This window comes from Eleutherodactylus coqui, chromosome 11 (assembly GCF_035609145.1).
Source record: "Eleutherodactylus coqui strain aEleCoq1 chromosome 11, aEleCoq1.hap1, whole genome shotgun sequence".
NCBI lineage: Eukaryota > Metazoa > Chordata > Amphibia > Anura > Eleutherodactylidae > Eleutherodactylus > Eleutherodactylus coqui.
This window is the reverse complement of record NC_089847.1, coordinates 58,624,541-58,649,352: the sequence shown is the minus strand read 5'-3', so window position 1 is coordinate 58,649,352 and position 24,812 is coordinate 58,624,541. Positions and strand designations below refer to the sequence as shown.

The following is a 24,812-nucleotide window of genomic DNA, read 5'->3' as shown; positions in this document are numbered from 1 at the left end:
CCCCAGATAATGGCTCGTGCGCCATATTTCAACTGAACACAAGTTATCTGACACTATGGTAGTGTCAAAATGGGGACATGGGAATAGCGGTGTCTGGCAGCAGCGGCCTAATTCCTGTGGACAAAGGATCAAGCATGTAGAAACCAAACATACCTCATTCTTCAGGAGACCCCCCCCCCCCCCCCCCATACAAAAGATTTTGGTTGATTCCATGGATGGCCCAGCTTAAAGCAGCCTAAAAGTTGAGCTGTTACTAAGCGGTCAACATTGAATGCCTGAAATCTGCCGATGGCCGCATGCAAACTCCTCCAATATGATTAGCAACAAAACTACTGGAAAGTCCCCAAATACCCCTTTATACAAAATAATTTAATACAGTGCCATTTACTACAAGAATTAAAAAAAAAAAAACCTGCAAGTCTTTCTTTTAACGTTCAGAACATGGCAGCTGGTAAACTGCTGAGGGGCAACTGTTGAAAGAGAACCATGGAAAGGTGGCAGCTTATTCCTAAACCGCATCTAACATACATCTGCAAGAAGGACCATTCAAGAGACAACCAATCCACTAATCAGCCATAACACTAAGGGCTCCTTCACACTCGTCATCGAGAAATCGCGGCAGAACTGTGACTTTTTTCCACAAATACATTGCTGCCACTTGTGACTTCTTGCGCAACAGTCAAGAGGGCTTTCTAATGTTAAAAATGCATCACACGAAAATTGCAAGTTCGTGCTTTGTGATGCGATAAAAAGGAGGCCCCATAGGGAAACATGGAAGATAAAAAAAAACGCAGAAAGATAAGGCATGCCGCGATTTTCATTTCTCGCAACATCACAGGAGTGAAAACATCGCAAATGTGAAGGAAACCATTGGTTTTATAATTCTGCGTTTACCTTCTCTCTGAGATCGCGTGATTTTATCGCCAATGTGAAGGCACCCTAAGACTGCCTGCGCACACGTTTCATTGACGTAACCCGCAGGCAGTGCTGGGCTGATTGCAGTCACCTGTATGACACGTTTGTTGGCCGGCACCAGGACTCGTTAATGCAAATAACGTGACAAGTCCAGCTGTCCGCCAACAATCACAATATAGGAATCCATGTTGCAATTTTCACAAAACGGATTTTTCTGAAACAGATCTGAAATCCAAAGCAAAGAAAAAGTGACGTCACTTCTTAGTGCGAATACCTCTTTATGAGGGGTCAATTGCCGTGCAAATCTGCGGCAGAAATGCGTGACTTAGCCACGGATTCCTGCTATGGTTTTAGAGACAGAACCTGTGGGGAAAAATCCGTGTTGGACTATGCCTTGTGAGCATACCCTTACTATGAATTGCCCTACTTAGGGCTCACTGACACGGGCGCATCCGGCCCGCAAATATTTCATGTGCGTAATACATAGTACACTGAAAACTTGCATGTAACACGTGTTTGCTGCATATGCGAAATCCCCGTAGCCCATTTCGGTGCGTATTATGCTGTGGGCTTTTTTTTCCACGCATATGAAAAGAGTACATGTATGAGTGGCTCAATAGAAATCAATGGGCTTTTAGCGCTACATAATACGCAGGTGATATACGCCCGTGTGTCAGCCTTTATTTAAGCACAGTATAGCCCAAGTACATCCTTCATGGCAGCAGTATCTTTCAGCAGCACATACAATTGTGTTTCTTAAACAGTTTTTAAACTATTTTTTGCAAACAGTTCAAGGTGTTGACTTGGCCTCAAAATTCTCCATACCAGTTAGATTCCACATTTGCGGTATGTGCTAGAAAAAAGGTCTCTCCACATTGACAAACAGAAGGTTCTGCGCACGGGCAGGAGAAACGGATGTCACCAATATACACTAAATGGGGTACAGCTAGGGAAAAGTGATATGGAAAAAGACCTGGGGGTACTAGTGGATTATAGATTAGACTGGAGTAACCAATGCCAGTCGGCTGCTGCAAAAGCAAATAGTCTTGGGGTGCATTAAAAGAGGTATAGGGGCAAGGGATGGGAAAATTATTCTTCCACTACATAAGGCACTTGTCAGGCCTCACATGGAATACTGCGCACAGTTCTGGACACCAGTGCTCAAGAATGATGTTGCAGTGCTTGAGGGGGTTCAAAGAATGGCAACTTAATAAATGGAATGGGAGGACTGGAATACCCAGAGAGGCTATCAAAATTGGGATTATTCACCCTGAAAAAAGGACGGCTAAGAGGTGACCAAATAACTATGTATAAGTACATGAGGGGACAATACAAGGATCTCTCCCATGATCTGTTTATAACCAGGACTGCAACAGTAACAAGAGGGCATCCGCTACGTCTAGAGGAAAGGGTAAATTGGCTTCTGCCTCATTATTATTTTTTTTCCTTCCTCTGGATCAACAAAGGAGTGGGAGTGGAAACAGGCTGAACTGAAGAGACATTTAAATTTTTTCAGCCCTGCATATGTTACAATGGCCAGACCTCACAACTGATTTGTGGGGGCACTGCGCTGATCATGAGGATGGGGGTCCTGTGCATCCTATATGAATAGAGTGGCAGTACAGCATGCAATCTGCTGCTCCATTCATTTCAACCAGACTGCTGGAGATGGACACTTTCAAGCATTTGTTAATCTCTGGCAGGCCCACTGAAAGTAATGGAGTGGTAGTGCGCATGCTCAGACGCTACTTCATTCACACCAGGGAACATGAGACAGCCATTCTCACGATTGGTGGGGGTCCCAATGGTCAGACCTGGTATCAAATTAGACAGGAGACAACTTTAAATCTTGACACAGTCCCCTTAAATGATCTGCTAACATATTGGTGCCTTATACCACAGGACACTTTCATATGTCATGTGCTGAGAGGTCAGGGCTGGTCCACGAGTTCTATTCCTCTACCAACCTACAGGTTTTGTCAAGGCTTTTTGATGCAGTTTCTCCTTGTATGATGCACACCTGATCCTTGGCTTCAACACCTGCATTTAAAAACCAAGGGGGGGGGGGGGGGGTTGGCCCAACCCTCAACAAAACTCTTATGTCTGCACCCTTAGGGGCGGCTCACAATGCATGTTACCGCTGTGAGAGCCGGCAGTAAGCAGGCATATTACTCCGTATCTCACGCACGCTGTCACACGCAGTTTGTGGTCTTTTTCTTTAATCTCATGCTACGTCACTTAACGACATTGCGTAAAAACGCCTCACATACACAATGTAATTGCGTATGTACACAGTTTATTATGCCCCCATATACAATGGGGCTCTATTGTGTGTAATAGGCGGTAAAATAGAACATACTGAATTCTTTTTTTTTTTTTAATGTGCAATAAAAACCACTAGTGTGAGTGAGTCAATGAAAATCAATGTACTTTCATGCACCAAGTATTATATGATAAAATTATCCTTGTACAAGTGTATAATCCGAAAAGTAGGACTCACAACTACTCCAGTCAACAAGTTAACCGAAGCTTAAATCACCCTTGACCAAGACAAGGCATAAGAAGGGCCAGAGGTAGAGGGAAAATAGTTACAAAAGAGATAATTAGTGTAAGTTGTGCAACCCAGGCGCCGTCACAGCAGATGCTGAGAAAGGTAACAGTACGTGTTTTGTTGCAGATAGAAGGTGGCGGTGCGAGAGAGAAAGAGGCGGGGAGGTCTGCGGCCACATAAGCCGTGTCTCTCAATGCACAGGAGAAATAGTGTGTGGGAAAGAAGTGGTACACGGAACACGCCGCGCACCTATGAGCTCATCTACACACACAGGCAATTGTATTCAGAAATACCGCAGGAACTTTAGCTTCATGACCCGGGACAGGGCACTGGTGAGAAGATAAAAGTGAAAGCTTGGCACTTCGTAGTCAATCACTCCCACCAGTTCCTGCCAATGCAATTGATGCCCCACTTTATGAACGTACTCACTGCCAAGTTATTCTCATACTTGCCATAGGCACTGAAAAAGCTCAAGTGAAAATTCAGTTGTTCATAAGTGGACAACAATGGTATTCTTTAAGGTAACGCAGGGATGCCAACTATGATCTGATCTTCCTGATTGTTAGGCTGTAAAGAACCGCCTGTGTGAGAAAGGCCTTAGAAGCACCGCAGGAATAGAGTGTTAGAAGAGTCCTACTCTAAAAACCATATCTGTAGGGAAGGTGTAAGGGCACTTTTACCAGGGCCGATAGTCGCCTGAATAATCCGTCTCACTTAGACGGAACTACTAGTTAGTGACTTCTCGCTTAGTATTAACAGGCAGTCATTCATCTTTGAACGACTACCTGTTTGCAGTGAATGGAGGCGGGCAGACGAAAGATCTTTGGCGCGGTCCGACTCCGCTCACTGAATAATTAATCGCTCCTGTATGAAAGCGCAGGATCGATAGGCGTTCAGGCCTTTAAGCGCCCAACAGTTGTCCCATCTAAAACTACTAGAAGTCCCAGAATGGCTGCTCACGGACTCAGACCCACACCGAGCAAGCTTAGAGAAAGAAATTGCAAGATATACAAGAGCTTTTCTTATAACACAGCCACCTCTTCCAGCCCGAGGTCTACACCGTCCTACTGAACCCTTACCATGAAACTACATAGCAATTAGCTCAACCCTTCTAGAACCGGCTTCTTGTAGGGACAGCATGCTTAAAGGGGTTGTCCCGCGCCGAAACGGGTTTTTTTTTTTCCAACACCCCCCCCCCCCCCCCCCCCCGTTCGGCGCGAGACAACCCCGATGCAGGGACGTACAGAAAGCTTACCGGAGCGCTTACCTTAATCCCCGCGCTCCGGTGACTTCTATACTTACCTGTGAAGATGGCCGCCGGAATCCTCTTCCTCCGTGGACCGCAGCTCTTCTGTGCGGTCCATTGCCGATTCCAGCCTCCTGATTGGCTGGAATCGGCACGTGACGGGGCGGAGCTACACGGAGCCTGCATTCTGCACGAGCGGCTCCATTGAAGAGAGCAGAAGACCAGGACTGCGCAAGCGCGGCTAATTTGGCCATCGGAGGGCGAAAATTAGTCGGCACCATGGAGACGAGGACGCCAGCAACGGAGCAGGTAAGTAAAAAACTTTTTATAACTTCTGTATGGCTCATAATTAATGCACAATGTATATTACAAAATGCATTATTATGGCCATACAGAAGTGTATAGACCCACTTGCTGCCGCGGGACAACCCCTTTAACCTGACAGCTTCACTTTAAACTTTGGACACTTTGAAGTTTGTTTTTTAACAATATCTGTGTTATGGATATGTCCATGTAATCCCATATATTACAAAGCGCACACGTGAAGTAGATTCCTGAAGTCTTTCAGAAAAGTCAGATTTTTCTTATTATATATGAACATTTTACTATGGACTTATTTAGAAGAAAAAGGGTATTAGCCAAAATATTTCACTGTGTGGCAAAAGAGTTTCTACTTTTCCATTTAACAGGATTTAATAAATTACGGTGCTGTCAAGGATAATTTAATTTGGATTAATTATTATATCTATGTTACAAAAACCTATGAGGCTGCCCTATTAATTACATAATGCAACTGCCAAAAGGAAAGAGTGTTTGTCGGAAAGCCAAAAAAAGAATTAAGGAAAAAAATCATCATTGCAGACACAAAGAGGCGTGTAAAGATACAATAAATCTAGAAAGCCTCAAAATTCGCTAGACTACTTCATCCTAAAAAAATATATATATTAGATATTTGCCTGTTCCTCCGCTATTTCTACAAGATCTGCTGATACAGACATCTGGCTTCCCTTCCGACTACGCAACCCACCTCATCCAATTGTACTGCAAATCAATACCTCCCGTTATTGACTTCTGGATTTATTTCTGACCTCTGGCTTCCTCCTAACTACTCTCCAGACCAACTACTAGACCTGACGTCCAGTAGTGACATTCTGCATCGGGAAATCTGAATCTGCACACAAATTTGCCCACTGAAAGGGGCTAAAACCACGTGTGGATGTGCGACCATACCAATGAATAGCTGCAGCACACATCCACAGTTCAGCTGCAGTTTTCTATTACGGCTTTTGAGGCGGAATCAGTGTATAAAAATCTGATATAAATTCCGCCTGTGTGAACGTACCCTTAGAACTGTATGTAGTACAATTCCTTTGTTGTTAAGAGTCTGGGGGGATCCTACACAATTGGACATTGCCCAAATCAGACTATCGGGACACATTCTAACAAGGGAAAACGCTGTTAATTTCCTCCGACATTACAGTAGGTGTAAGAGAAGAGAATAATATAGAGTTCTAAGAAAAGATGCTCCAGAATTGCTATTTTACGAGGTACACAAGGGAAGGAATGTTACAATGTGCATTTCCCCCTTAAATCTAAGCAGCACAGAACGTCCCTCTGAATTTCAATTGCATTAAAATTATAAATTTGCGGACGACGGCCACGGCTGCCCAAAGCTGTACGAGAGGCATCGCTGTTTTTGTACTTGGTAGTTTGAGAAACCTCACTAACGTGGTTGAGCTTAAAATAGAGGCTGCCACTCGCTAGCATATGTTCATTCCTCACAAGCCAAAGTGCAATGTCAACAATCTCAGCAAAACCCATCTCTGCTTAGAGTAACTACGGCAGGGCTGTAGGGATAAAGAGCTCATGTCTACCCCGAGACACCGCTCAGGGATTCCCAGTACCCCTTCTACAAAATTATAAGAAATGCCCATTTTAACAAATTGGAGACTATCTGCGACTCCAGGACTTGGGGCTCGTAAGCACTGACATGTACGTTTCATGGATGTGAAAAACAGACATGTAAAAAAAAAATGAGGAAAAATGCACAATATAGGTTTTAATTCATTTTGATCTGTTTTTGACATTAAAAAAAGTTTCTGTTTTTACTGTAATCATTATTAAATCTTACGTTTGAATTCGATACAGGAATAGCAGGGAAAAAACATTGAAACATGAAAACTAGAGATGAGTGAGCATACTCACTAAGGCAAACTACTCGAGCGAGTATTGCCTTATGCGAGTACCTGCTCGCTCATCTCTAAAGATTCAGGTGTCGGCGGGGGGCGGGAAGGAACGGGTGGGGGGAGATCTCTCTTACTTTCTCTCCCCCGCTCCTCCATGCTCACCCGAATCTTTAGAGACGAGCGGGCAGGTACTCGCATAAGGCAATACTCGCTCGAGTAGTTTGCCTTAGCGAGTACGCTCGCTCATCTCTAAATTGAAAACCCATACACTTCCCAGTGACTGGGATGCAAAATAAGAAAAAAAATATGCCACACATACATTTTTATCCACTTTTTTCGATCCCAAAAAATAAAATTAAGAAAAAAAAGGCACAGAAACATTTGCTTGTCTAAACGTTACCAAAGGTTTAACCCACTATAGCCTACAAGTCCCTGAAACGCACATATTTATATACATTTTTTTTTTTGTAGTAAAGGTTTTTGAGATTTAAGGTGTTCTCCAGAACATCAAAAAAAAAAATTGACAGGTATATAAATGCATAAAGAAAACACACACAGTCCCCTACTCCGGCAGCTCACCGGTCCAGCTCTGGGACCCCGACTATGGTTGCTTAGTATCCAGAAGCAGCAGGCTGGCTCTCCTGTGCATGTGACCACCAGCCTAATTCTTGCATGCTCTGAGCAACGGGCACTGGGCACCTCTGGGGTAGGAGAGCATGTCTTTCTTTTACAGAATTCTAAACTTGTCTTTAAAAAAAAATTAAGTCCAGGAAACCTTCTAAGGGTACATTCGTGCAAAAATGTGCCGCAACGGTACAGATTGATGAGGATCTGCAGCAGACTTCTCAAGGGCACTTCAGGCTGCTGCGGCACCACCTGGCCTGAAGTGCCCTTCCAAGTCAAACTTCAAAATAGGTTTATCCTGTGATTTGGGCAGCATGGTGACAAGTTCTCTTTTAGAGCTAGTAGGTGGTAGCACTCCCTTAATGATTGGATCTGTGGTACAAGTCCCAGTTGACCCACTGTCTAGAAGCAGTTACAACCCATAATATACAATAAGGACAGCAGACACAGATGTTTAACTGCAATCAGTCTAACTGTGCCACCAAATATATAAAGTGACAAAGCTTTGAGCTAAAGTAGCCTTCATTAATCAGAGTGGTAGAGGGATGGAACGAGCAGTCGTCATGAAGAGTCACATCCAACGGTTTGCACTACTACTGCATCTAAACATGCGTGTGCGCTGTCTTCATTGCATATTATACTAGTATATTGGGGGAAGATTAAGGCCCCCTGTCTCCGGCCGAAGTGGAATATCGCTAGCGTTATTCCAGCGCACGGGAGGAGGGGGAGAGGTGACAGGCTCACAGCGGAGAATGCCGCGATTTAAATCCCGCTCGTGGACGTCGGTGCTCTGCTTTCCATAGCAACCCTATGGAAAGCTTTACAGAGCGGGATCATCACCCGTGGACAGGCAGCCAAAGGGTGCATAAGCATAGGCCTTATTCGCATGGACGTTTTTTCTATTCGAATGAACTCCGGCATAAATAGAACATATTGACTTCAATGGTTCTATCTGCATGAGTGTTTTTTCTCTACTCAGTTGGATAGTCCGAGTAAAAAGCAGACTATACCATCATGGTTCGATTCTCAGCCGAGAATCGTCCATCCAAGTCAATGGTTGCATCAAGAAAAAAAGGGGAAAAAATGCACTTGCATGGCATACGTTCTGTTTTTGTTTCACGCACTTCTGAAATACACATATAGAAAGAAAAAGCAGGTTTTCCTGGATTTGCAAATCGCACATGCCACTGTATATAAGGCCTTATGGCGCAATTAACCCCTTAGTTACAAAGCCAAATTTTGGAAGTCTGACATGTGTCACTTTAACATACGTTTTGCCAGTGAGTCTGACATTGTTTTTTCGCCACATACTGTACTTCCTTCAGGTGGTAATAATAGACCAAATACTATTTGTGTATATTCATTAAAAGTACCAAAATTGGGAAAATTTAAAAAAAATAATTATTTTTTCACATTTTCAACTGCAAAACCTACTGTACAAATTTTTGTTAAGATATATATTTCCATTTGTTTACTTTATTCTGGACACACAATCGAAAAACTTTATTTTTCTTAATCATTTAAGACACATTTAGAGGGGACGAATATCGGTTCTGGGAGCTAGTATCACTGGCTCATAGCAGGGCGGCAGGAGAAGATTTCTCTCCTCGCTCTCCCCCACCCCTCTCCATTCACTGAATATTGAACGGCTGCTATTTACACTGAGTGATCAGCTCATCGTCCATCATTTATGCAGCATAAACGATGGACGATCAGCTGATCATTCAGTGTAAATAGCAGCCGTTCAGTATTGAATAGCCGCTATGTTAAGGCAATGTTAAGGCAATGGAGAGGAGCGGGGGAGAGCGAGGAGAGAAATCTTCTGCAGACTCCCCGCCGCCCTGTTGGCTGCTCTGTGAGCAAGCCAGTGATACTAGATCCCATGCAACAGCACGAGAGCAAGTGTATGCGGGGGACAAGGAGACGCACAAATTTAACATTACTTAACAACATTTTGAGGAACACTTTGTTTTCCTACACCAAGCCAAGATTACAAAGGCTCATAGGTGTCAGAGTGAAAGATACCCCCACAAATAACTCCAATTTAAAAAATACTCATATTAATGTATTCACTGAGGGGTATATCATGCATATTTTGAACCCTCTGGTTTTTTTTAAGGGAATAATGCAATTTAGAGGAGAAAAATACAACATTTCATATTTTTGCAAATATGTCATTTTAAAGGGTAGTTTTTTTTTGTATAGTGCACATGAAAATGAGGATTTACACCCCAAAATGGATACCCCCTATTAGTCTTGTGTTCAGAAACATACCCATTGTGGCCCTAATCTTATGTCAGTATGCACAAGGGGGCCCAAACCGAAAGGAGTAGTCGGTGGCTTTCAGAACAGACATTTTGCTTGAAGGTGTTTTAGGCCCCATTGCCCACTTGTAGAGCCCTTGAGCGGCTAAACAACAGAGACCCCCACAAATGACCTCATTTTGAAAACTAGACCCCTTAATGAATCTAAGCAAAGCAGAAGGCAAAAATTATGATTTTCATTTTTTGGGGCAATTGTGTCATTGTAAAAACAATTATTTTTTTTGTAGAGCACACATATGAATGAAGACTTGCACCTTATGGATCCCCCTGTTTGTCCTGTGTTCAGAAACATACCCATTGTGGCCCTAATATTATGTCCATATGCACAACAGGGCCCAAACCGAAAGGAGCATTAAATTTAACTGTTACGTAATCGCCATTATCCATTGGATAACGGCGATCACGTGATCAGAGACCGCTCACTGTGGCCCTCGGTCACTGCTCCAGGCTCTCGGCTACCTTTAGTAGCCAGGAGCAAGTAGATTATAAATTTCTTGTGCCCTCCGCAGCTTCTGTGCTTACGTCCACCATCTTGCCGACGGGCGCATTGCGCCGAAGTTGGGAATAGGTCGACGGATAAAGATCCCATCGGGGGACATCGCCAGAGGCCTTAGGTAAGTAATTTCACCTCCCCTCATAAAATCGGATCCTTGACAGGAGGTGAAATATAAACTTTTTTTTTAATTTTACATGATTGCCGTTATCTATTGGATAGTGGCGATCATGTGACTAGGGACCGCGTACCGTGGCACCCCGTGAAATCTCTAGGCTCTCGGGCTACACTTGTTAATTAGGACCAGGGAGACTTTAAAATACCCGGGCAACCCACGGCTTTTGCGCATGTGTCCGCCATTTTGGCGCGTGGCGAGAGTGCAGTAGCCGGGGTAAGGTCTGCAAATAAATCCAGGGTCTATAAGTACATAATGTCATCCTCCCTCATGGATATGATCCGTGAGGGGAGATGAAACTTAAACTTTTTTTTTTTTAATTTAATTTACATGATCGTTGTTATCCATTGGATAACTGTAATCATGTGACCGGAATTGCATACAGTGGTCCCGGTGAGATATCTCTGCTCCAGAGAGGGATTTTAAATCTCCTGGGGCACGAGCCCTTCTGTGCATATGCCCGACGTTTTCTTCAGGCGCACATGCGCAAAGCACGATGCAAGGTCCTGGAAGAACCATATCGCCGCGGGACACCCTGGAGGACGAGGGTGAGTATTTTCACCTCCATTCGCGGTCCCCAGTAACATCTCATGCCTCCCAGCTACCTTCAGAAGCAGAGAGCCAAGAGATTTCAAATGTCCTGCAACAATCCAGTCTTCTGCGCATGCGTCGCCATTTTTCCTTTGGCGCGAATGCTCAGAAGACAGCCAAAGGTGGTTTTCGGACCAGATCATCATGGGAAATTGCGGAGGATGGGGGTGAGTAGTGCCAGCGCCCCTCATGGATGCGATCTGTGAGGGAAGCTGAAACGTTTACTTTTTTTTCACTTTTTATTTACTTTCATGCGAATGGCACTATCCATTTGATAACGCTAAATCACATGACCGGGGGTCGGATATCCTGGCCCCCCATAACAGCTCCAGGTTATTGGTTACCTCCATCAGCTGCCAGCATGGAGCTGTCACGTCCCCAGCCCATGGAGCATGTTTTTACGGCCCTGATGATTAAAGCCCACTTAGCTAGGGCGTAAAAAGGCAATGGGGCCGTCACTAAGGGGTTAAAACTGCATCAGGGGAAAAATGCATGCAGTTTTGCAATGCAGAAGTTGGCCACATTGGAAACACATGCATTTTACAAACAAAGTATCGCCTGGGCGCTTACTGCTGCACAAAATCCCATGCAGTCCTTGTCTTGCTCAGCCCCTACTTGTGAAGCCAAACGCACCAGACTTCTGACTCAATATACAAGTTTGAAAAGGGGAACGCGGCTTAGAAAAATATCGAAATGTGCCAAAATTTTGGTTTAAAAAGGTAAGGCAATCAAAAGTAGGCATAACGTGATATGGCAAATTAACCAGCCGTGAGCCACTGGGATAATCTCGGAGCATCTTCTACTGCCTGCTCTACTTTTATGCCGTCTGAATTTAAAGACAGTAGTAATAAAGAATTCCCCCGTATTTGCTAATCCCGTTGCACCATTCTGCGGTTATACGTGGTGTAACTTAAATGTAAAGGAGTGACAAAGGCTATGCTGCCAGTGATCTCTAAATGACAGCCAATGCCCGGCTCTAATCTCACTTATTATACAAAATAGTCGCTGACTGCTGTAAATCAAATGAATATGCAATTTAGTACAGTCAGGAATTGTCTTTCTCTGCTAGTTTCTCTAAATATTACTTTTTTTCTTCTCCATATTGGTCGAGTTAGTTTTCCCCACGTGAGGTATGGGGGGGGCGGCTCTCAGGGGGACACAGTTACTCAAACACTGAACATAACATACCCATGAGCAGGATCCAATGCTATGGCCCTAGGCTGGTCCAGATCTTGCCAAAACAGGACTTTTCTGTAAGTGCCATTGAGGTTAGCAACCTCTATCCTGTTTGTTTCGGAGTCCGTCCAATAAAGCTTCTTGCCAATCCAGTCACAAGCCAGACCGTCCGGAGATACAAGGCCAGATATGATGACATTCTGCGAACTTCCACTCTGGTTATATGAGATTTCTTTTATTGACTCCTCGCTGACATCTGTCCAATATACAAGTCCTTTAGCATAGAAGAAATCCACGGCGGCCGCATCCTCCAAACCGCTCACCACCACAACAGAATCTAATTTTGCTCCCCCTGCATCAACCAATCGAACGTCTCGGCGGTTGGCAAAAAGCAATGATGGAGATCCTGAAATGACAAAATATCGTAAGTGTCACCAAATTTCTTACAACTGTCTTTCTTCACAACACTTCAATCACCGACCTGATACATCATTTTCTAGACCACCAAACATCGCCGCAGTTGAAACATTTAATTTAAAAAAATGAATGAAAATGATGATGGTTACTGTTTAAAAGAAAAACCCTTTAAAATAAAATCGTTATTTTTGCTTTTCCGTCTGTGTACAGAACTCCATGTAACAATAGCAATGGCACCACTTCAAAAGAAACAACTACAATGTGAAGAGACACGTGACTTGTTACTCATCGGCACTGTTTACACACAGTGGGACTCGGCCGGCATGCTGGAAGATAGAACTGCAACAAGTTCATCTGGGGTTTCAACCATGTCAGGAAGTAGAGCAAATATATTGAAATCAAATATAGGGCGAGGTGCGACTTGGCTACCGCGAACTATGTACTGTAGGTTATATGATGGTGGGGAACGGAGATTTAGTCACTGGGGAATTGTGGACACATTTATAGGCTGGAATATTACTTTGTACAAATGAGACTTCCGATGTCCAGAAGTTTGCATGTCTAAAGTTGAAGAAAATCAACGATTTCAACCAAAACAATCATTTGTTGGATAACATTTTGCAATGATTGATCAGTTTAGCCTACCGATGACAGACAGACATCACCTGGAAGGAAGGCAACCACGCTTCATCAGATAGTCAGGCGAAAGAGCTTTCATCCATGAAAGAACGTTCATGTGTTGCCTGCAGTCACTAAATATGTATGGCCAGTTTGGAACTAATGTAAGCAGCCAAGTAAAGGCTCATTTAGACAAAACGATTATCGCTCAAAATTCAGTCAAAAGCCGTTTTTTGGGCGATAATCGTTGTGTGTAACTGCACTGACATTGAGCAGTTTTCGTTAAGCCGTCGCTCATTGTTATCTTTCAGCGTGCTGACAGACAACGATCAGCCTTATCAAGAATTCACAGCGGGATACAGCTGATACTATTGTTTCAGCTGTATCCCGCTCCCTGAACACAGGCGGGGTATGAAGAACAGAGCTGTCCAGCTGCGTTCTCCATACCCGCACAGAGCGCTCGGGTGTATAACAGCCGGGCGCTCCATGCAGAAAACATCTGGATGCAGACGACAAGCGGGGACACCCCGCTTGTCTTCTATATCCTCCTCTGGGAGCGCTCGGCTGTATTTACACAAAACGATTATCGCTCAAAAGCCATTGTTTGAGCGAATTTTGAGCGATAACCGTTGCTTGTAAATGGGCCTTAATCTGGACAGAGCTCACCTCCCCGGCATCACTTAACATCAGTGGTGTGATCCGAATTCACCGCCTATTACATGCGTGTACATCGCACGCGCACTACGTGGTGAAATTACGTTTGTCAATGAGCCCTAAGGTTGTTCTCATCCCTTTTTTGTTTTCATTCCTGTGTATGCTAAAAAAGTTTCAGCTGTACACACTAAATTTATCAATAGGGCTACAAAGTCAAACAGAGCTCAAAAGAGCATCCACAGAACACAAAAAAAAAAATCTGGAAGGGTCAGTCTAATATAACCCACAATGGCCAAGTTTAAACAGTATGTTTTTTTAGAGCATTGCACATTATAAAAAAGTTTTAAAAAAGTCTATTAAAATAAGTTAAAAAAAACCTTTAAGATAAACAAAACACTTTGGTATTACTCAGATTTTAACTATCAAAAAAAAAATCTGGCAATATTTTAAGCATTGCGTGGTTTAACTCAACAACTTTGTAGGGTTTAAGATCTCTATAAAGGGCTTTTACAAAGGGGTTTGTAACAGTAAAAGTATACAGTTTACTAATTAAAACCTAAATATACACTTTCTTTTTTTGCATTTATTTTGTTATTGCAGGTTTTTATTCCATGTTCCGTACATGAGTATGGGGTTGGCCATCTTGCCTGAGCTGCTAACAGTAAGCACTGATCTTCATGCTTCATTCATACGGCCACCTTGTAGTTTCCGATCTACATGGACATGTAGCGATTTTTTTAACATGGACCATCAGTCCGTGTGAAAACCCATTAGCGCGTATAGTTTCACAGGCTATGATGGCGCCATGTGCGGTCTGTGAAATTCACGAACAGCTCATGGACAGAAAATACGTGAGTGTGAATAAGCCCTTCTGGAAGAGGGTGCAGGGCATGTTCTGTGACACTCAAGTGCAGCCTGTAATCAGAGTCAGAGACTGGCGGATGCGGTGCCGGAGCTGCAAGAAGTCAGAAGATGAGAGTATTGGATCTATTATTACCGTATGTTTGGCCAAAGGGAACAAGACTTAAAAATAACTCAAACACCCCCTTTAAACTGGGGTTTCATCCCTTACACACAGCAAGTGATCAAGGAATACATGAACATATGTTCTCCAGAAGACTAGTCCAAAAACGTGGGCAATTTTCTCTTCTTTACTATTCACTTCTAGGTTTATGGGAAATCCCTCAGCAGAGCAGGTTGGTGTGACACCAAGCAATCCTTTGGATAGGTCTTCCGTATATATTTTTGGGGGTCTGACACCCTAGACCCAATTAGCTACGTGAAGAGGCTACAATGCTCAGGATAGCAGCTTCAAAGAGCTGACTGTGGGGGCGATAGGCATCAACCACCACTAATCTATACTGATGACCTACCCTGAGGGCAAGTCATCAATATCCGAATCCTGGAAGATCCCATTATCCTACCATTTAGTTATTCACTTGACCCATTAGTGGTTCTAATATTATGGTGTATATGCACACTACATCTCTCTTGCTCTATACATATAATAGTTTATGTTTGACGGACTTACTTAAAAATGATTTCCAATACATCAGCAAAAACTGTACATCTGCTCTTATGGAGCAAACCTACTCCTGCGGCCCACGTGTACTCAGGTGAAGGAATTTTGCAGTCATCTTGTAATAATGTAGGCGGAAAATGAGGGAAGGCAGAGAGCCAAGAGCCAGACAACACTTGTACTATTAAACACGAGCACTGCAGAGCACAATGTTATCCACATTTACCTCATTCTGCACCACACAATGGCTCATTGTTAGACAGTTTACAGCTTTTAAAAGTTTTTTTTTTTCTCCCTTCAACGCTCCATATGCAAAGTAGGGAAACGAGAGTACACCTGGTGCGCTGGGACTTGTATGCACTGTGTGCCCTCCAAAAACTGAGCTCATGGGTAATAATGGGGGAATGTGCAGAACGTGGAGGGTGGGATTGTGCCTTCCCTGCAGTCATTATCGCAAAGGTTTGTATGGCTAGGCATTACAGCTAGTCTGTAACACTGACCAAGTACCTTACCCGTGATTAAAGAGAAAAAGCAAAGAGGTAGTTGTGTGAGACAACCGGGAGAATCTGGGTATTACATGAGGAATACAGAAGGTTACATATGAGTAAAATATGCCTCAAAGTACAGCCTTAGGAGCCCCTTCACACAAAAGTATTTGCATACGCAAAATATGTACATGCAATAGACAGAGAATAGAAGGCACTGATTTCAATGGGTTCATTCTCATGTCTCTTCTACGTGTGCATTTCACATGTGCGAAAAAAATGCAGCATGCTCCATTTTTGTGCGCCAAAGGTCCCCAAAGAAGTCTATAGGAGGTGCGCACATGCCCAAGAAATACGCATACAGATGCGCAATTCAGTGAATAAAAACCACCACTGGACCTCATTCAGCTAAATAGCCTTTTAAATCATGACGGGGGTGGGAGTGTCCCGTGTCTCTGATGACTTTACGCAGATTTTTCTCTACACACATGGATGAGATTTGTTGAAAGGTCTCCCATCATGCTGGTGCTGTAAAATTCTGAAACTTTTCTGCAGCCATTTGCTCTGTGGAAAATCAACAGAATTTCTGTTATATGTGAATATACCTTAAAAGGTCCTTTTTACACAAGCTGATAAGTTGCCCATAACGAGTGTCGATCGATGATGTAGCAAGTTGCCAAGTCATGCACATTTACACTTCTAGATTTTAATACTTGGGGGTATTTTTTGAACAGACAATCGCTGGACTTTTCTCGTCTCACGCTCTTCGATTACAGTAGAATGACAAAAGTTTGGTACAGTGTTAGCCGGTAGAGCTAACTGTGATTGTTGTCAGCAAGAGAAAACGAGTAATCTTGTAGATAGGATACCTTTTAATGGCTAACAAAAATACATATTGTTAATTCCAGCTTTCGAACCTCTCAGGATTATGCCTGAGGAAGAGTCCTGAGAGGTTAGAAACTAGAATATCATGTATTTGTTGGCCATTAAAAGGTATCATATCTACAAGATTACTTGGTTTCTCTTGCTGGGAACAGTCACACTTCCATTACAGGTAACAGGCAAATGCCAGTTTGTACAAGTTGATGTACTGCCAACAACCAACCATTTTTAGGTCAGCATTAAAAGATGGCAACACTCTGCTATACCCAGCTTTGAGGAGCAGCAGCATGACTGCCAATCCAACCAATGGCAAGTATGAAGTCAATGCAGAAGATACATTTCTGTAGGAAAAGATTTAGTATAACGTATATTCCTGATCATCGTGACTAATCTATTATATATAGCCTTATTTACGGCAGACTGCAGAACTTATAGTCAGCAGCTTCTAACAGGCAGTCATCCTTATTGAGCATCCAAGGTAGATGCCAGTTTAAAAGCAAACATCTATTGTTTGATCAGAAGCCTCTGGCACTCACGGTTCTTTATACTGCAAGCCAAGGGGGAAAAACAGGCTGATCAAAGCACACAAACACGTAGGAAGGACATCATTGCCAGTCAATACTTTGTGCAAGACCGACCCAAACATCTGGATTCATCATGCATCAGTGCAAAAAGAGCAAAAACATTTTCATTAGCTAAAAGAAAATACATTTTATATTTATATATTATATAATGAAGCTAGGTGTGGAACTTCCAAAAGGAGAAAGGTGTCAGGAGTGGGTATCCAGTGCCAATATTTCACAAAATGCGAAGAATACACAAATAATCCTCCACATGGTGGACGCGGCTTGCCTGCCAAAGTGAATGGCTGTTTGAGCACAGAGCTCCTGTAAAACCAGGGCCTTGACTACACAACAGTACTTCTACACCTAACTTACCTGCAGCCTCTACATGCAGGATGCCAAGGAGAGGAAAGCGGTTTACTGCTAAACAGTCGAACCCGCTAACTTTCTATTTCTCCCAGTCCATGCAAATGGGACCAAGATGGTGCAGCTGGAAGCCCACAGAGAAGCTTCCTGGCATCAATGCCTGAAAAGTGTTTGCCCAAGTGAGCTTCGCAACTAAATCGAACAGCAAGACTTCACATCCAGCCTGCGCCATTTAACTCGCAACTCATGATTCACAGGAAAGTCACGTGGAGACCAGGTGGGACTCTCTACAACAACACCACCACCACCACATGCGTGGGCACATGGCATCTGTGGTCTCCTCCCACCCAACAATACAAAGGCAGGAAAAGGACTATCCTGAGGGGCAACACCATGCAAGGGTGAGTGACGCACCACCCTTTAGGATATACCACCTTTTGAAAAATGTGAAATTGTTGGAGTTTGCAACGTCCTATAACGTTTTGATGCACACTACTAGTTGGAATCAGAGCTAGACCGACTCAGAGCTATGGTGGTGGACTTGGAAGCCCAGTCGCGCTGTAACAACTTAAAATTCAAGGGATTCCAGAAACACTTTCTGCCTCGAAACTGAAGCAATACCAGCTACATCTTATGAATAAATTGCTGGTGGAGCGCACCCTGCAGTTGTATCCCAACTGTATGGCTGATTGCTGGAGGGGGTTTTGGCAATAGGGGAACTCTGCTCCATATATTATGTAGATGCCCTCTCCTTCACCAAAGGAGACTCAGTATCTCACTTATTATCCTTTATATTTAGAATATTGGGATGTAAAATATTAGTATTATCACATATTGTCATACTGAGACATTGGAAAAACTTGGAAAACATTCCCATTATAAGAGAAACTGTCACTTTGATCAACCACACATTTATGAAAACATGATTGCCTGCAATGTCTTCTCCCCGGGATGTCCAGCAACCATTGTTTTTCGGGATGACTGCGGCATCTTTTTCTCTGTAGTAAACACCTGGGCCGCCTCTCAATATGAAAACATTTTCTGGAGCTTGAACTACAGGAATTTCTTAACACCTGCTATTTACCCTTCTGTTTATTGGTTAACTGTTCTACAACTTTGTGTTATAATTAACACATTTTATTTTGTAAGACAATGACACATTACAAAATGTGTATCATTTTTCGGTACATGAATGATCACTAAGCACGTTGTAATCCGTTTTGAAAATGAAAAAATTTATAAAAATACTATTGAAAAAAATAGAAAATAAAATTAAAAGATCCTCTCCACATGGTCATCACCATTACTCTTGGTTTAAATATGGCTACTGGTGGGGGAGTGCACCTTTCCCCTCTATTTTCCTGTGTCAATCAAAGGAAGTCACGAGTGCAGGTAAAACGTTTCTATAAAACAATTACAGAAAGCCAAAAGCACTCGTCTCATTCCCTCTGTGGAAGACATAGCCCTGGAGTCTTTCCTAACAGACAGGTCTACTTAAGGTGGCCATACAAATTAAAACAGAAATAGGTTGATGGTTGAGCAAACAGTGAACACTCGGTTTTGCAGATGTAGCCATACACATTTTAGTCAATATTGGGGTTTACAATTGTTCAAACTGGCCAAACATTTCTGGACAGAGAACGATCTTTCTTGGATTATTCTTGCAAATGAAGAGATTTCAAAAGTTCCAGATCTTTCATTCAACCATTGGGCAAAAATTTCAAAAGCAGAAGACTTCTTCCTAAATGAGGACTTCGCTCCCCCCTCTCCATCCCCTTTACTGGGGCCGCTGCCGCCGGCTGTCCTCCCCCTTCTGCGGTCCCCGCTGTAACTCCGGCCATCTCCCTTGTACTGTCCCCACTCCCCTCAGCTATCCTCTTCCCCTTACCAGCCCCACTGTCACTGTCCCCGTGTCTTCTGTAGTAGGGCCGCAATAGGCTTTGCTATTACTACTGGGGTCACCTTTTGCTGCCGGGGCCGCAATAGGGGCCCACCTATTACTGCCGGGGCCGCAATAGGGGCCCACCTATTACTGCCGGGGCCGCAATAGGGGCCCACCTATTACTGCCGGGGCCGCAATAGGGGCCCACCTATTACTGCCGGGGCCGCAATAGGGGCCCACCTATTACTGCCGGGGCCGCAATAGGGGCCCACCTATTACTGCCGGGGCCGCAATAGGGGCCCACCTATTACTGCCGGGGCCGCAATAGGGGCCCACCTATTACTGCCGGGGCCGCAATAGGGGTCACCTATTACTGCCGGGGCCGCAATAGGGGTCACCTATTACCGCCGGGGCCGCAATAGGGGTCACCTATTACTGCCGGGGCCGCAATAGGGTTCACCTATTACTGCCTGGGCCGCAATAGGGTTCACCTATAACTGCCTGGGCCGCAATAGGGTTCACCTATTACTGCCTGGGCTGCAATAATTACTACTGAGGCTACTGTGGGGGTCAACATTATTACCGGGGCCGCCATTACTAGTGGGGCCAACAATATAGGGGGGTTGCTATTACTAGTGGGGCCACCAACATGAGGGGGTGGGAGGGAGAGACACTATTACTATACGGGGCGGATTAATTATGGAATTTACAGTAGCTGTAGCAGCAAAGTAGATGAGATTTTGAAAATCATCCACACGGTGTGGAAACAATCTGCACAAAACCAGTGCGGACACTGACATGTGGTGTGTGATTTAAATCTGCAACATGTTAATTTTAAATATAATGTATATCAATATCCCATACAGTGTGTTTTTTAAACAGTCCTGTCCTTTTTATAACGATGGTGGTAAAAATCATGTGTCGTAATAAGCCACACCCTAGCCACACCCCCTCATAGTAGGGGTGCCGCGCCGTAAATTTTTTCCCCAGGGGTGCCCCAAGGCTGAGAAGGTTGGGAAACACTGCTCCAGGGCTACAAGCCAGACTTATGCCCCTTTTACACGGAACAAGAAGAAGTGAGAGAATACAAAATGGATCTGTTACAATGGATTCAAATGGAAACCAGCTGATAGAGCTTTACAAAAAAGACAATTTCTGTCCACCAGATCAGTTTAAAAACAAACTATCATTTCAGTTTGATTTCCTTTTTTGCCATGTGCTCAATTAAACAAACAAACAAAAAAGATCAGTTCATAACTGAAATGAAACCGCTGATTTGAATGCGCCCTTATGTCCTTACAACTACAAACGTTGACATGAGCCGATAAGGTCAGCCAAATATTTTTCATCCTCGATAACCAACAGAAAACAAAACATTGTAAATAAAAACATGCAAGTAGATCAGGACACGCAAGACCTGGAAAAACAAGTTGCAACAATTAGTAATAGCAGCCATGCTGGAACAATAGTCTCTTATTTCACTTACTGCCTCCAATCTGTTCACCTTTCAGTGGATGCAGAAAAAAGACATTCCATTGAGCGGGTGGGAGGGATGGGTGGAACACACCAACCTTCAGTACATGGTAAGCCACAAGGTATGTGAAAGACATATCACACAATACACAACCTGGGGACCTGTTAGTTAGAAGGGTAGAAAGGTTGTCCAAAAAGTTATACAAAACTTCAGGTCAACAGGAGCCATCTACAGCTGTATATACATTACACAGCATACTAATGACACCAGGAGGCCAAAAGGGAAAGAGATAATCATCCACTAGAGGAAAATACAGTATAGAATGTAACCAGGACTTCAAGGCTAGAATTCCCAGTATATAATGCATGGGTTTCCAAGTAATTGGAAGTGATCTCTGCCTATAGTTAGTATATTAGTTGTTGATGGTTCCCATACATCTTCACAACCGTCGGACGAGCGATCGTTCATCCAATCGCTTCTTTAAATGGCTCCTCCATACAGATGAATGTCTGGATGCGGCTTAACCTCCCTACACATGTAGACACCTTAGTGGCACAAATACGTGGCTTATCTGGGGATTTCTGCAGCGGTTTTAGAGGTAAAATCTGATGTTGATTCTACTACAGTTGTCCGGCCGAGCCATTATTAGTGGGTTTTGACCTCTCAAGTGTAATGTCTGTGGGCCTTTACAATCTAGGACAGACACTTTCTAAGGGTGCCCACCCACTAGCGTTTTTTTTACTGCGAAATTCGCAGCGTTTTTTTTTTCTGCAGGGGTCTTTGGGCTATGGGACATGCAAAGCTAAAATCGCGATCGCGTAAAATCGCGATTTTTACATTACAAGTCCCATAGACCCCCTGCAGAAAAAAAAACCTGCGAATTTCGCAGTGAAAAAAACGCTAGGGGGTGGGCACCCTTAAAGCAGCCTTTTTTATATACAGCTGCCGTCACCTTATGCAAGGAGTCATTACCACGGGAAGCAACAAGCTGGCACACATTTTCCCTGTAGCACCGCGTGAACATGTGACCATGTTTCGCCAAGCCCACTGGAGCAGTAACCACATTTTATACCAGCTCTTCACTCTTGATAATAGGGCATATTGAAAGGGGCTGTCATATAAATAGTTATCCTCTATCCTGGGGATAGGAGATAAGTTAACCATTGGGGGGTACAACTACTGGGACCCACACTAATCATGCTTACAGGGCTCCCCGAATGAATGGAGCGGTGGACTTGTGTGCACACTGTCTACCCCTGATTTATTTTCAGTGAGGCTGCTGGAGATCGGCACGTACAAGTTCTCAGCTATCTCCAACAATCCCATTTAAATAAATGGAGCAGTAGTGTGCATGTATGACCACTGCTCCATTCATTCTGGGACGCTCGTGACCCCCATTTTCATGATCGGTGGGCGTCCCAGCAGTCCACCCCTTAAGGTAAATAATTTGGCATCTATATGTCTTACTGTACAAACTTATCAGTGCAGATGAGACATGAATCCCATCACACTAATACCCATCATAGGCCATCGTAGAAGTGATGTCCGGGAAAACATACTAAACGGACACAATTACTCTCAGGGTTGCATCATCGTATGTTGTAAAAAAAACCTCCAAATTACACTGGTGCCTCCGTTTCTGCTGTATGTGTATTATATTCCAGAAAAAAGTGAAGATTGAAGTCTGGGAAGAAAAGACCATAAGGCACTTTCTGTCCACAAGACTCTTTCATACAAACCCTTTCAGTTAAGAGCCAGAATAGAACTCCATCCAGCTTCTTGGATTACCAGGAAGGCTTAAGAAACAGACTGAACTGCCACATTCAGATGCAAAAATGGGGCCCAGCTGTTATTTTTACGCATTGGAGATGAAAGACCTGCTTGAATAAATATTTTTAGAGTCCACGTTAAGTCTAATATGATCTCCAGACACATACCAACCATCTCAACCCCCGGGGACCTCTCCGCTTCATAATGTGTGAGTGACCCAACACTAGAAGACTACCTAATGCTTCAGTTACAAGAAAAATATGGAAAAAAGGAACAAATGATTTATAGGGCTAATGGAAACACACAATACATGTGACAAATAAGCCACAACTAGTCAAAAGCACTACACGTCCCTGCACGAGCTGCAATTTGTATGTCCGGCTGCCAAGTAATTATTGCTTGTATTTTACATTATTTTGGTAGATCTGTGTGGCTGAAAAAAAAAGGACAGAGACATTAAGCATTTGTCTGCAGAGTCTGCAAATTTACACTCCATTTGGATATTCAGGCACAAACTGTCAGATTTGACAGGAGAAATAGCGCCTCGCCATGTGTGCGAGGCCTACGGGCTTATTCACAGTTGCTATTTACTGCTGTTGCTGGCAGATACTGAGGGGATGGGAGCTATCACTTACTGATAACACCAGTGGGCATGGGCAAGAGCATAGATGCCCAGGCCATACATCACTGCATGATACATAATTGGCACTGTGATATAAGGGGTTAAAAACCAGAGTAGCCCGAACCACTACATTTTAGGTGCTTAACAATCAAAGGTAAAGCAAAAAAAAAAAAAAAGTACGAACAATGTAAAAAAACTACTTGAAAAAGGTATAACCATCTAATAGAGGGGTGCTCAACCTGTAGCCCAGTGGCTACAAGTGACCCACAATGCCCTTGTGAGAGGAACAGTTAAGTACTAATGGTTCCCTGAGCGGTCATCTCCGGCATCACCATATTGTATGCTGGCAGAATGTGCTTCTTTTAACCCCTATGTGGCATTCCAAAAAGGAGTATATGAGATGGAGAGGTGACCATGCAAGAGTGAAGCCATCTTCATTGAAATGTTGTGGGACTACTGAAACACCTGTAGATTTCAGAAACTCACAAACCACAGTGAAGAAAGCCACATGCATATATAATGTTGGCAAAGGTACCCGCCACACACAAATCGTATGCCATCAGGGAATATGAATATCAGATGTGTGAGCATCATGTTTAAAAGGAGAGTATCACACGGGCATATCCTTGTACAGAAACCATCAGATGCCCCCAGGTGTAGAGCTAGCAGACTTCCAATGGGGTATGGTGGCGAGACGACGCCTGAAAAAAAAAATCAATCAATATGGGACATCGCAGCACTTTTGAACCTTTCAAAGTCCACTATTGATAATGTTAACCAGAAATGGAGAACCTCTGGTGTGTTTCCAGTGCAGGCATGTTCGGGGAGGCCTCGTAAAGTGACAAAGTGGACAATTCAGCCTTGTGCACAATGCCTTCACAGCTTATACACCGTCTTCTGAAGCACTCCCTCAGGTCTCCAAAGCCATTGGAACGTCTACCAACACCATACAAAGGGTTACCATGGACGAGCGGCTGCACACAAGACCAACATCACAGCAGTAAATGCACATAGGAGCCTGCAAATGCTATGTGGAGCGTCATTCTTGGACAGTAAAGGAATATAACCAATAAGTGTTGTGGAAAGCTGTATCACAATACACCATCTTCCGATCGGATGGTCGCATTCGGGTGTGTTGGTTGCCTGGATAGTGGGTCTCTATGTAACTGCATTGTCCCAACCTTGAAGTTTGGAGAAGGTCCTGTTATGGTGGAGGAGGGGTTCTGCTGGGAAGGACTAGAGCCATTGGTTATAGTGAAGTCCACCCTCAATGTCAGTA

The 24,812-nt window shown here is 43.7% G+C and overlaps 1 protein-coding gene across 1 annotated transcript in view; it reads right to left on the bottom strand.

The window, feature by feature from the left end:
* Nucleotides 1–24,812, bottom strand: part of LRP5 (LDL receptor related protein 5) — a 168,366-nt gene that overhangs the window by 117,633 nt on the left and 25,921 nt on the right. Inside the window, exon 2 of the mRNA XM_066584175.1 lies at nt 12,294–12,687. Within this exon, the coding sequence (XP_066440272.1) occupies nt 12,294–12,687 (394 nt within the window). The remainder of the gene's footprint in view (nt 1–12,293; nt 12,688–24,812) is intronic.